This window comes from Choloepus didactylus, chromosome 3 (genome assembly GCF_015220235.1).
Source record: "Choloepus didactylus isolate mChoDid1 chromosome 3, mChoDid1.pri, whole genome shotgun sequence".
NCBI classification, from domain to species: Eukaryota; Metazoa; Chordata; class Mammalia; order Pilosa; family Megalonychidae; genus Choloepus; species Choloepus didactylus.
This window is the reverse complement of record NC_051309.1, coordinates 168,216,591-168,229,354: the sequence shown is the minus strand read 5'-3', so window position 1 is coordinate 168,229,354 and position 12,764 is coordinate 168,216,591. Positions and strand designations below refer to the sequence as shown.

Here is a 12,764-nt window from a genome sequence, read left to right as displayed (position 1 = left end):
CCATTCCTCTCACTGGCCCTCGTGAACAGAGGTTATTGTTCTTATCTATCTATAGTATCTGAACTGTGATATGAATGCTCTTGATTGTAAGCCTTCGTATTTACTGCTCCATGGACCTGAAATGGCCTTGAAAAGGGAAGCCTTTTCCACCTTAAATATTCACATTCTTTAAAACCTAATTAAGATATCAAAGAAGACTTCTTTAATATACATCTCCTTCACTGGCCCCCAGCAGACAAGTAAGGGTCTCATCTCTCTCCTTTCCTGACACCTGCACAAACTTATCACATTGTTTTAAAATCTATTTACTTGTCACTTTCTCATTAGACTGAGCAACTGCATGACTATGATCCTAAGTAGTTCATCCTCATGTGGCCCTGCTTAGTGCGTAGAAGGTATGTGAGAAATTAATCCATTTATTGGAGGAAAGCTGGTCCAATTCCAGGGAGCCCTCAGGAGCCAATTTGGTGGAGTGGAAGGAAATCTGTAGCCAAGTTCTGAATCAGATTGATTTTTTTATTAAGGTACAATTTGCATAAAATGAATTGTGTTAAAAACGGACAATTCGGTGGCATTTAGTACATACCCAGCATTGTGCAACCTCCATCTCTATATTTCATCACCCCAAAAAGAAACCCTGCACCCTTGAGCAGTTACTCCCTATTTCCTGCTTCCCCCCAGCTCCTGGCAACCACCAATCTGCTTTCTCTCTCTATGGATTTACTATTCTGGGATGGAATCATGTATATATAACTTGTGGCCATTTGTGTCTAGCTTCTTTCACTTAGCATAATGTTTTTTTAGATGCATCTGCTTTGCAGCATCTATCAGTATTCCATTCCCTTTTTATGGCTGAATAATATTCTATTTATATACCACAATTCGTTCATCCTTTGATGGACATTTGGGTTCTTCCTACCTTTTGGCTATTGGGAATTGTGCGGCTGTGAACATGCATGTACATTTATTTGTTTGAGTACCTCTTTTCAATTCTTGAGGGTGTATTCCTAGGAGTGGAATTGCTGGGTCATACAGAAATTCTATGTTTAACTTTTTGAGGAACTGACTTCCACAGCAGCTGGAAAATTTTACATTCCCACTAGCAATATACAAGTGTTCCAATTTCTCCTTATCCTCACAAATACTATTTTTCTTTAAAAAAAAAATTAGTCATTCTAGTAGGTGTGAAGTGGCATCTCATTGTGGTTTTGATTTGCCTAACAACTAATGATGTTGAGCATCTTTTCATGTGTGTTGGTCATTTGCATATCGTTTTTGGAGAAATGTCTATTCAAGTTCTTTGCCCATTTTTTATTAGGTTGTTTGTCTTTTTGTTGTTGAGTTCAAAGAATTCTTCATATATTACGGAAACCAGATCTTTGCCAGATATATGATTTGCAAATATTTTCTCCCATTCTACAGGTTGTATTTTTACTTTCTTGATAATGTCCTTATCAGTACAAGTTTTAAACTTTGATGAAGTCCAATTTACCTATTTTTTCATTTATTACTCATGCTTTTGGTGTCATATATAAGAATCCATCATCAAATCTAATCGAAGATTTACCCATATATTGTCTTCTAAAAGTTTTATGGTTTTAGTCCTTATATTTAGATCACTTTTCCATTTTGAGTTAGTTAAGTTTTTGTATATGGTGTGAGGTATGGTCCAAATTCATTCTTTTGCATGTGGCAGACTAACTACTTATATAATCACAAAATGATTTTCCATGGCTGTAAAATGTGGCTGGGTATGAAAGGTCCAGCCAAGTATCTTCTGTGATCCTTTGCAATGCTATGAATGCATTGTAAGACTGGCCCGGCACTTGCGCCCACTCTAACGTCATCCCCACCCAGCCCAGGCGAGAGGAAAGCTGCATGTTGCCTTGCAGGCATTACATAGCTGGTTATAGGGGCACTGAAGCCTGTTGTTGCTTAACTTTGTGAAATGGAGAAGAGATCTGTTTAATGTTACACAGACTCCATTTTGACAATCAAGGTAGGCTTCAAGATGTAGATAACATAGATTATATAAGTCTTAAGGTAGATCCACAAAACGTTTTAATTTAAAATATATAAAACTATGTTCAGTGAAAGAAGCTTGAGAGACAAACTTCTTCAGGCTATATACAAGAAAATGTTCATGGTCTGCTTTATGTATTTCAAATTCAAAGACAATAGAAGACAGTATGCAAAACTACTTTTATTTGATGTGCATGTATACCAGATATAAAGTTATTTGAGCTAACATATCTGGGCTTGGGTAAATAGATAAATATTATAAAACAAAGTTTGTTAACTGTTTGTTATATGCTTCTCACCTATATCAAGAAACTTTTGTCGTTGGCATAACTTTGTTATTGCTAGAAAACATTTCTGATATGACAGTTAACAATAGTTGAAACAGAAAATGGAAAAATAATATATCTATACTCTGAAAATTTTTTTTAAAACAACAAATCCATATTCACTTTGTCCTTAGAAAGAAACATATCCAACAGAGCAAACATCAGGGGTATCCAACATACACACAAGTCACCTAGTTAATTTATTTTGCAGGAATCTATTTTCTGGCAAAGAAGGTACATGACGTCTTCCTAACACTCTATCAAAAGTTATTCATGAGTCAAATACAAGGATTTGGTTAAATTCTGTTGACAGTTCCTTGACGTGTTTGCTTCTAACCCTAACAACTGCAGGCCCTTATTTGAGGCCTGAAGGCCACAGCTGATCTCCTGATAACTGTCCCTTATCCTGTCTTGCCTCAGGCCCTCATCCTTCCATTGGGAGTTACTTTCTGAACCCCTTATCTCCACTGCCTGTTCATAAAGTCCAAAAGTCTTGGGCTACACAAGGCTTGCACCACCTGACCATTGTTTTCCTTTTCCAACTATTCTCTCACTAGCCTTCCTCTGCTCTAGCCTCTGAACCACTTGCAATTTTCCTGATGTCCCTTGCAGCGTCATGCTTTCAGTCAACAAAGAGTAGAGTACCTCATGTCTAGGTGACAGGCATATTGTTGGCAGTTTTCATGCATTTGCTCACACTATTCCCACTGCCTGGAATGTCCTGCCCCAAATCTGTCACTCTGGAGAACATATATCCATCTTTTAAATCTCACTACAAGATCTCTATCATTATTGCCTTTCCTAATTCAGTCAAAACCAGCCACTTCTTTTCCTCTATCAGTCAGCCCTATCAGAAGTCAGCTGTAGATCTTAACACATCCATGTATCCTCTATTAAGTCATAAACCTTGAAGAAAGGGCCTATGTCCCATTCATCTTTTCTATCCCCGACACCTGCCTAGTTTTTGACTTCCATTAATTCATCTTAGCTGCAGCTAGTCCTGATTTGACGTTAGTCTAGGGAAGGCAAAGAACAAAATAAGCAATAAAAATCTCCAGTAGATGCTACTTGGTTCTCATTCACAAGTTAGAATGAGAAATTTAGAAATATAACAGACTATCAAGACCATAAGGATGAATCTTAACTAAGGAAGCACAGGGAAATTCATGAACAGCCCCAAGTTACTAGGCACATTAATGGCTCAGGGTTTTTTCCATAACCAGAATCAGGAATATATGCTTCTCTTTCTACCTTTTTAAGCAACTAAACAAAACAAGTACAACAAACCAAACGAAAACCTTCCTTTCTCAAGAAGTTCAATAAATTCTAGTGTTGCTGAACATTTGATAAATAAAACCTTCCTTCCAGGTCCCTCTTTCCAGAGGCAGTGGAACACATCAGGAGATAAGAACACCTCACATTGTTCTCAGCCTAATGCTTCTCTGATTCTTCAGGCAGACATGATTGCTTCTTCACCTGTATTTCCATAGCACTGTATACACTGTATTACAGGTAGTTAAAAATAATAACAATACTGATTCTAGACCTTGAAATGGCAGCAGGTCAGTCCTGGCATATAATGAGCACTCAATAAACTTTAAAACGATAAACTGAACCTTGCTTTAATTATATGAAGTGAGTCAAGATTACTTATGTTAATTCCAATCTAAAGAACTTGATATTTAATAAGGGGTCATTATCTTTGAACTCAGACTTAACATCAGACAGTGGTTTTTTGCTGCCTGCAATACTAAAGTCTGCAAAAAAAGGTATTAATTATAAGGACACCATATTTAAAAAAAAAACAATTTATTTAAATAATTGCTACAAGGGCAATATACAATAAGTGAAAAACCACTAACACAATGGAGTTCACATAGTGATTGCCTTTATCTGTAAATACTTAAGATTAGTTTTAGGGCAACTTCAATAGTTCAAATGCAAGTCTAGCTTGTGGCTTAATTTTTACAATTTGGTAAATTTGCAAAGTATTTGAATGCTTGTTTTAACATTGCTACATCTCAACTCTGATTTTGTAACAGCTTCAGTGTAATCAATTTACATGTCTGATGGTACTAAGACACTTAAAAATTATTTCAAACAGTTATGTCCTTCAGTCCTATCTGTTGGGTTTTACACATTGCTGTGGCATCCTTCCTTTAAGGAAATTAACTACACTTACTCAGAAATGAAATGAAAAACCTGACTAGAAGACAAATCTGAGAATTTTTTAAATTATAAAGTACATTAGCAAATGCTTTAAAATATAAGCCATCCAACAATATATATATACAAGTTATAGCACAGACCCAAGAACATAAGAATTGGACTGAACTTGCTTTTACATTTACTTCTACAGATGTTCTATAATAACTACACTAGTACCATAACAAAGCAATCAAAACAAACTTAATTTGGCTTTCATCAGTATGTGTGAATATGGATATCTGCATCTTCATTTGAGGCACACACAAAAATACCCAAATTACTTCAATCCTACACTTACCTCCCAAAGTGGCAAGAAAAGGAAAAAAATAACGAATGCCAGGCTTCCTAGTAAATAAAGTCAAATCAAATTGTTCAAGTGATACTATAGTAGCTATTTCTGCAGGAAGACACAAAAGATTTGATAGATTCTGGTAGGTTACTTTAAACCTTACCTTTACCAATACTGGTTCAAGTAATGAAAACAAAATATTGTTACCCTCTTGGGGATTATATAAAATAACATGAAAACAGGATTGTGAATTTTTTTCTTTTTGATATTCATCAAACATTTTCATCTGAATGAGAAAAATTCTTTGACTTAATATTTTTTCAATGAAACAGGATGAATTTACAATAAAGATGGTGATCTTATTCATAAGACTTCCAATCTTTAAATACCAACCTAACTGAGAAGAACAATGATTACAGGAGAGAAAAATAACACAAATAAATCTCCTGTGGACATCATCTTAGGGGCTGGCTGACTTGTATTGCTGAATTCTATCACAAGTTGTCATGTTTTCAAGGCTTGGAAGGTGATTTAAAACTGAACTCCCTGATAGGATTTTGAAGGCCTTTTGTTCTTGGACTTACACAGTAAGCACTCTGCGTGATTCTTAATCACATTTTTATCCAGAACACAGGGTTACAGGTCACATTTTTTCAACAATGCTTATACTGATTCGTGCTCTATAAATATGAACATATTTACACACAGAATACACACACTGACACAGGTGTGTGAAGTTAGCCCACCATCCATAGACAGAATGGAATAAAAATTGCAGGAAGGGTAGTATATGATGCCAAGCCCAGACAAACTATAGACGCCAATCCCAAGACTGCTGAAGCAAGAACACTTCTCTGATCACGAATAATTATCTTCACATTCTCACAAAACTGAAAAATAAAATTAAAGTATATTAGAAAAGGTGGCTAAACCTTTTAAAAGAAGAATCACATACACCAAATAGTAAAGTACAGTTTTCCCAGGTACATTCTGTCTACCAAAAGAATTAGAGTTTCCCCTATGACTTATGAAAGAATGTAAGATGCAACAGGCCAGTTTCTTGATTCCACAACCCACAGTAGCCACTCTGATTAAGTCATTATTGCTGACATGATGCCTTAGGCAACGGGGTTAATAATGGCAGCTGCCTTTATAAATGTAGGACTTTTAAAGAAAAGTGTAGAAAATAATGTAACCATGTAGAATTTATTCAGGATTAAAGGTTTAAAACAACACAAACCCGCTTATCAACAACAAGGACATATTCTAAAATTAGAAGAGCAAAAAGGTCTCTAATCTTCAGTAAACAGAACAGAATCTAGCCTATTATTATTAGTGAATTCAATTCCTCCAATTCAGCATTCAAAAATGTGGTGATACCAAAAATAACTTGCTTATAGCTTTCAAAATGTAAAGACATAGTCTTCTTTTGCTGTTACAGCACATTCACTGCCTCAATGAAACAAAGTCATCAACTAGGTGACACCTATTTGGCTGCTGGAAATAAAGATAAATTAAACATGACTCCTACTCTAGAGGAAAGCATTCTCCTAATATGTGTAATTTTTTCCTTAGAAAAATAATTACATATTAATATACTATCTTGACAATAAGAATAAGGTCATCTCTAGTCACACTTTTATGTGGTATCTAAACAAATGTGAAACATCTTATTAGCTATCCAGATGTTGGTCTATTTACATAACAAACATATCATATGCCTTTTTTTTTTTTTAACTACCCTAACAAGGCACTGAGTAACATGTATACAATCTTAAAGTGGTGAGTATCAAACCGAATGAAGTGTTCAGGTCGGTGAGGAAGAAGCTTGGCAAGTAATGGGAAGACATACATTTAGGTAAAATGAGTAAGATTGCTTGATACAGTTATGTTTGTTCTATCTTTTTCCAATATTTTTTAAATTAAGGCAAAAAGAGAGTAATTGTGGACTTTTTTCCTCTCACAAGCAGATTTTCTCAAGGGGCAGCTTATTTCAAATATTCTGTGCTTGTTCACTTGGCTACTGTCCCCAGAGACTTCTCTAGTGGTGCTCAATAGTGGTGGAAATGTCCCACTTTTCTAGAAGGTGTTAAGAAGCCTGGGGAGCAGGGATGAGCCTGGACCCAGCATCATGGGACTGAGAAAATCTTCTTGACGAAAAGGGGAAGAAAAATGAAACAAAATAGATTCAGTGGCTGAGAGATTTCAAACGGAGTCAAGAGGTCACTCTGGAGGACATTCTTATGCACTAATAGAGATCCCTTTTTAGTTTTTGGTGTATTAGAATAGCCAGAAGGAAATACCCAAAACTGTCAAACTGCAACCCAGTAGCCTTGATTCTTGAAGATGACTGTATAACAATGTAGCTTACATGGCAAGAGTGTGTGATTGTGAAACCATTGTGGCTCACGCTCCCTTTTTCCAGTGTATAGACAGATTGAGTAGAAATATAGGGACAAAAACCAAATGAAAAATAGGGTGGGATGGGGGGATGGAATGTTCTAGGTGTTCTTTTTTACTTTTATTTTTATTTGGGGGTGGGGGGTAAGGAAAAAAATTGATTCTGTCTGGACACAGCATCGTGGGATTGAGAATATCTTCTTGACCAAAAGGCGGATGCAATATGAAAGGAAATGCAGTTTCAGTGGCTGAGAGATTTCAAATGGAGTCAAGAGGTCACTCTGGTGGACATTCTTATGCTCTATATAGATAACACCTTTTAGGTTTGAATGTATTGGAATAGCTAGAAATAAATACCTGAAGCTATCAAACTCCAACCTAGTAGTCTGGACTCCTGAAGACAATTGTATAACGATGTAGCTTACAGGGGGTGACAGTGTGATTGTGAAAACCTTGGGGATCACATTCCCTTTATCTAGTGTATGGATAGATGAGTAGAAAAATGGGGGCAAAAAACTAAATGAAAAATAGGGTGGGATGGGGGGATGATTTGGGTGTTCTTTTTTACATTTATTTTTTATTCTTATTTTGATTCTTTCTGATGTAAGGAAAATGTTCGAAAATAGCTTGGGGTGATGAATGCATAACTGTATGATGGTACTGTGGAGATGACTGTACACTATGGATGATTGTATGGTATGTGAATATATCTCAATAAAACTGAATCTAATTAAAAAAATTGATTCTGGTGAAGAATGCACAACTATATGATGTACCGTGAATAACTGTACACTATGGGTGATTGTAGGGTATGTGAATATATCTCAATAAAACTGTATTTTAAAAAAAGAAGCCAGGGCATTTTTGTGAGCACTGAGTTCCCCCAAGAGAAAGGGGTATGCATTCATTTTGGCAAGAAAAGGCTGTATTGCCAAAGCAAAAAACAGTAGGAAAAATATAAGGAATAGTAAAAATTACTATTTAGAGGGATTTATAGTTTACAAAATACTGACAGATTATCAGCAGCAATACAAAAATCTCTTAATTTTTTGATTTCTAAACCTGTAAAAAAATAGACTACCACAAAGAAGGGTATATTTTCTAGTTCATCTTGAAATTAGTTGCAGTGTTTTCCCAAGGAAAGTGTTTCTGAGAGTTTTTACAAACAAGTTTAGGAGAAAAGTTTGCAACTCTCACATTAACTAGATATTTGTATGTAAGAGTACTCAATAATTTGACCAAGAATCAAATAATTCCTTATGTTTCTGAAGAGTAGAAACCAGTCCTCCTTCAGTATTAATGACCTCCTTCTCTTAGCACATGTTCAAAAAACTTCTTAGAATTGGAAAATTTGAGATGGGATTTTTTTTTCCCCGGGAAATCTACTCTGTGGCCAAATTGTTTGTTAGACCATTCAAAGTGAAGACAAAAACTCAGTTTCACAGAAGGTGCTATGCAGCAACAGCAATTAAACACTTCTCTACTTCTGTAAAACCTGTCAATGTTTTCAAAGATGAAAAACTATTCCAACTAGTTATTTATGTAGATTAAACATTTTACCACCTTAAAAAAAGGACTTGTACTGTTTTTCTGTACAAATATATAATACAGTGCTATATGTGTTCCATGAAAGAGTAACTCCTAATTACTGGATAGAAATACTGTTTTTCCTTAGAGAAACGATTTGCTTGGTTCCTAAGTGAATCTGACGTGTTTCCTTTTGTACACTTTGGGAGCCAGTGTTTGTAAATGTGGTAAAGTTCATTTCAAGCTGGCCGGGCCTAAAGAGCTTTGATTCTTCAATCACTGCACAGTGCTCTATGTTTTTATTTTACTTGGAAAAGATGCCAGACCCTTCCTAGATTGAGTCTGTTGTGGCTCTATAAAATCTAAATGGAGTTTCATATACTGATGTATAAAAGCATAATACTTTCATCCTCTGCCAGAGAGGAGATGGATTTTCCCACATGAGTCAAAAATTAATCAAGATGTACAGCAATTAAAAATTGGATAGACTCACACTCACACACACATATATATATTTATTTATTTTTGGTCAAAACAAATAACTAAACATGGAGACTAACACTGAAAGTCATTATGTGATTACCCAGGTTTCTATCTGTGAAAGGTGGATAGACTCACACTCACACACACACACACACACACACATATTTATTTATTTTTGGTCAAAACAAATAACTAAACATGGAGACTAACATTGAAACTCATTATGTGATTACCCAGGTTTCTATCTGTGAAAGGTAAACACTCAATAGCTCTCAAAGTCTCAGGCTTAAAATGTTAATGTTAAAAGTTAAGCTGTTTCCTTGTGGATCACACTCCCTTTATCAGTATATGGATGGATGAATAGAAAAATGGGGACAAAAACTAAATGAAAAATAGGGTGGATGGGGGGGATGATTTGGGTACTCTTTTTTACTTTTATTTTTTATTCTTACTCTGATTCTTTCTGATGTAAGGAAAATGTTCAAAAATAGACTGGGGTGATGAATGCACAACTATATGATTTTGCTGTGAACAGTTGATTGTACACCACGGATGACTGTATGGTATGTGAGTATATTTCAAAAAAACTGAATTTAAAAAAAAAAAGCTAAGTGGTTTCAAAAGCATATACAAATCTATTTTTTCCTTTGGCTTTGTGGGTAATTTAATAATCTTAATTTCTAATACTGTGTTTTCAAACTACTCATAAAATTACCTTCCAACATTTAATGGCTCTTCCTGAGAGTTAACTGTTTTGATTTCTGGGAAACCCAGAAACAATCTAACCCTCCTTTGCTAATGGGTAAAAGGATGCTTTAACAACGAGGAAGCAGATTCAAACAAACAAAAAATTTAGGTAAAAGACCTCTCTGAAGTACAGACACATGAGTAAGGGATCAGGGAGGTCCTCTTACTGGAAAATTTGGTAGTATTTTATAATCAGCAAAGGGAATTCACTCTACAGTTTAGAGGAGGAAAACTACACGCTTCCTTTTTGTAAAGGCACAGCAATTTGTATATAGCATTACTATTAAATATGTAAGCCAGACACCTTTCTTTCAATCGTAATTCTTGGAAAAAGGTTGCAAGCACAGGGCGACAGAATTCCTGTGATCCCGAGTCACCTGCCCTTTGTCATTTGAACGGCATTGTGGGTGGACACATTGATGACTTCTGTAGCAATAACTGGTGGGCTCTCTGTAATCACTCGGAGCGGTACTGCAGAGCCAACCTCTTTGACCGCGCATTTCGAAATATTCTGCAAGGCACATCGCGGTTTATAATAATAATTATTATTATTGTTATTATTAATATTATTATTTAGCCTCCCTTAGTCACACCAAAGCTTTCATTACTTAATCTAGAATTTTAAAAAGGTGTAGAAATGGAGAGGGAGGTGGCCAAGAGAAAGATCCCTGGTTCCTGGGGGATGGGAGGTACCGGATGCGAGGGGGCTTCGCGACCGAGTCCACCCGCACCGCCCCCCCCCCCCCGAGTCACACGCAGTACCTTGTCGGCCTGGGGGCTGATGGAGGTGCCGTATCTGCAGTAGGTCACGAAGTGCTCGCAGTTGTTCCACAGTAGGCTGTAGGTGGTCACGCCCAGCAGCTTCTCCGCCCTCCGCGCCACCTCTTCGTTGACCAGCGCCTTCTTCTTGAGGAACTCGTCCAGGTGATTGACCAGGATGTCGGCTCCGTAGGCGAAGTCCTCCACGGTGTCCACGCGAACGCTGGCCACCTTGCCGATGACGCCCAGGATGAGACGCTTGTTGGAAACGACCTTCTGCCTGAGCCCCCTGTCGCCAGTCAGGGCCAGGAGAATGTCGGGCATCAAGTGGGCGACGCGGTTGTCGCCCAGATAGATACCATAGTGGGTCAGATGGGTCCGGGGCACCTCCAGCACGTCGCCGCGAAGGAAAGAATTGATCTCGGAGCAACTGCCCCTCGTCTTGTTCTCTCCCGGGGCGCCTGAACTGAAGAGCTTGAGGCTGGAGATGAAGAGCAGCTTCTCCAGCAGTAGGGACACCACCTCCAGCACTGAGTTCTTCATCCTGCAGGGAAGAGCGAGTCTTGGGGGAGCTGCCGCCGCGCCAGGTGAGTTCGCGGGACAGAAGCGCTGTGCTGCTGCTCGCCTGCAGGGCAGCGGCCTGCGGCCAAGGGGGAGGCGGCTGCCGAGGAGGGAGGGAGAGAAAGGAGGGAGGGAAAGAAGTCTAGCGACTGAGTCAGACGCGCTGCGCTGGGGACGGAGGAGAACGAGGGACTTGCGGCGGCCGACCGCCAGGACAGAGGGACCCGCGCAGCGAGAAGCCGGCTGAGGAACGCACCTGGGAGGCGGGCGAGAGCGCAGGGCCGCACGCGGTGCTCGGGACCGTCGCCTTCGCAGCAGCTTTTTATTGCCGTCGAGGGGGGCGGGGCCGAACGCCGTCACAGACCCGACGAGAGCGTAGATTGGGCGCAGACGGTGAGCGCCGCGCGCGGCGAGGAGCGCGCGGGGCTGTCAGCTCTTTGGAAGGAGGCGGGCCACGTCCCGGCTCTCGAGTTTTGCTTGAAGACCCTTTTCCGCCGCGGCTACCGCTTGCACTCAAGACCCAAGCACTTCCGGCCTTTAATTGACCTATTCAGGAAAGTCGAGACTGAAGGCGTGACGGCGCGAAAGATTTTCCACCTGCAGGGACAGCAGCACGTTCCCCGAGCTTCGGGGTCTTTTTCGGTAGAAAGTCCCCTCGAGCGAGGTTTCTGACCGGGGATGGATACCCGGAGACCTCGACTTTAGGAAGTGTTTACTCTGAGAATTGTGCTCGCCTCGAGAGCCTGTGGATTCCTTCCTAGGACCCTCCCCTTTAAATTCCAAGACTCCCGCTTTTTCTTAGAGCGCGCTGGAGGAGCCTTCCGCGCGCCCGGACGGGGCGTGCGGGTGAGGGGAACTCGCGGCACCGGTGACCGTTGAGCGCGCGGCTGCCAACGGTCAGAACGAAAAACGACGAAGCCCCCAACGGCAGGCTGGAAAACAGAATTAATGTTAACTTTGTCAGCCTTAAGGGTCACATTGAGCCAGCTTCGGTTCACCCATAGAGACGCTGCCGTTTTCTTTTAAAACGGAGATGGCCAAAGAAGGCAAAACCCTTGGATGAAGCGGGTGGCAAGGACCGCACGCACCTGGACTCCCGCGCTGCGTTCCTTTCTGGAGCGCCTGCAGCGCGATCCAGGTGCACCCGCGAGGGTGGTCCCGGGGTCTCAGCGGGGTGAGAGGAGCTGCTGACACGTCGGCCGGGGGGGCCTCGGCACGCGGTCTCCAGACCCTGTGCTGCGTTCCGTGCTCATGCATTATGCAAATGCTTAAATTCCGCGGACAAAGGCCACAATGGAGAGCCTCCGTCGGCTCCACAAAGCTGTCCAGTCCCGGACTGATGGGCTTCGTCGTGGCGCAGATTCTCCGCTCGCCTGAAGGAGGGGCCCCGCCGCGGATGATGGATGAAGGGACATTCATCTTACCTGGAAGATGAACGAGAC

The 12,764-nt window shown here is 40.0% G+C and overlaps 1 protein-coding gene across 1 annotated transcript; it reads right to left on the bottom strand.

Annotated features, from left to right (window-relative positions):
• Positions 1–2,218: 2,218 nt before the first annotated feature.
• Positions 2,219–11,304, bottom strand: LRAT (lecithin retinol acyltransferase). Its single transcript, XM_037829091.1, has 2 exons — positions 10,765–11,304; positions 2,219–5,735 (listed from the first exon to the last, which is right to left on the bottom strand). Exons 1-2 carry the CDS (start codon positions 11,302–11,304, stop codon positions 5,583–5,585), a joined length of 693 nt encoding a protein of 230 aa, XP_037685019.1. The 3' UTR covers positions 2,219–5,582.
• Between the last annotated feature and the right edge of the window lie 1,460 nt (positions 11,305–12,764).

What these genes read in the sequence shown, in the direction of transcription:
- LRAT (XM_037829091.1), bottom strand. Translation starts at nt 11,304, where the DNA reads ATGAAGAACTCAGTGCTGGAGGTGGTGTCCCTACTGCTGGAGAAGCTG. An exon ending in TCAGCCCCCAGGCCGACAAG is followed by an intron (nt 5,736 to 10,764) that starts GTACTGCGTGTG and finishes TTTATTTTTCAG; the next exon opens with TTTTGTGAGAATGTGAAGAT.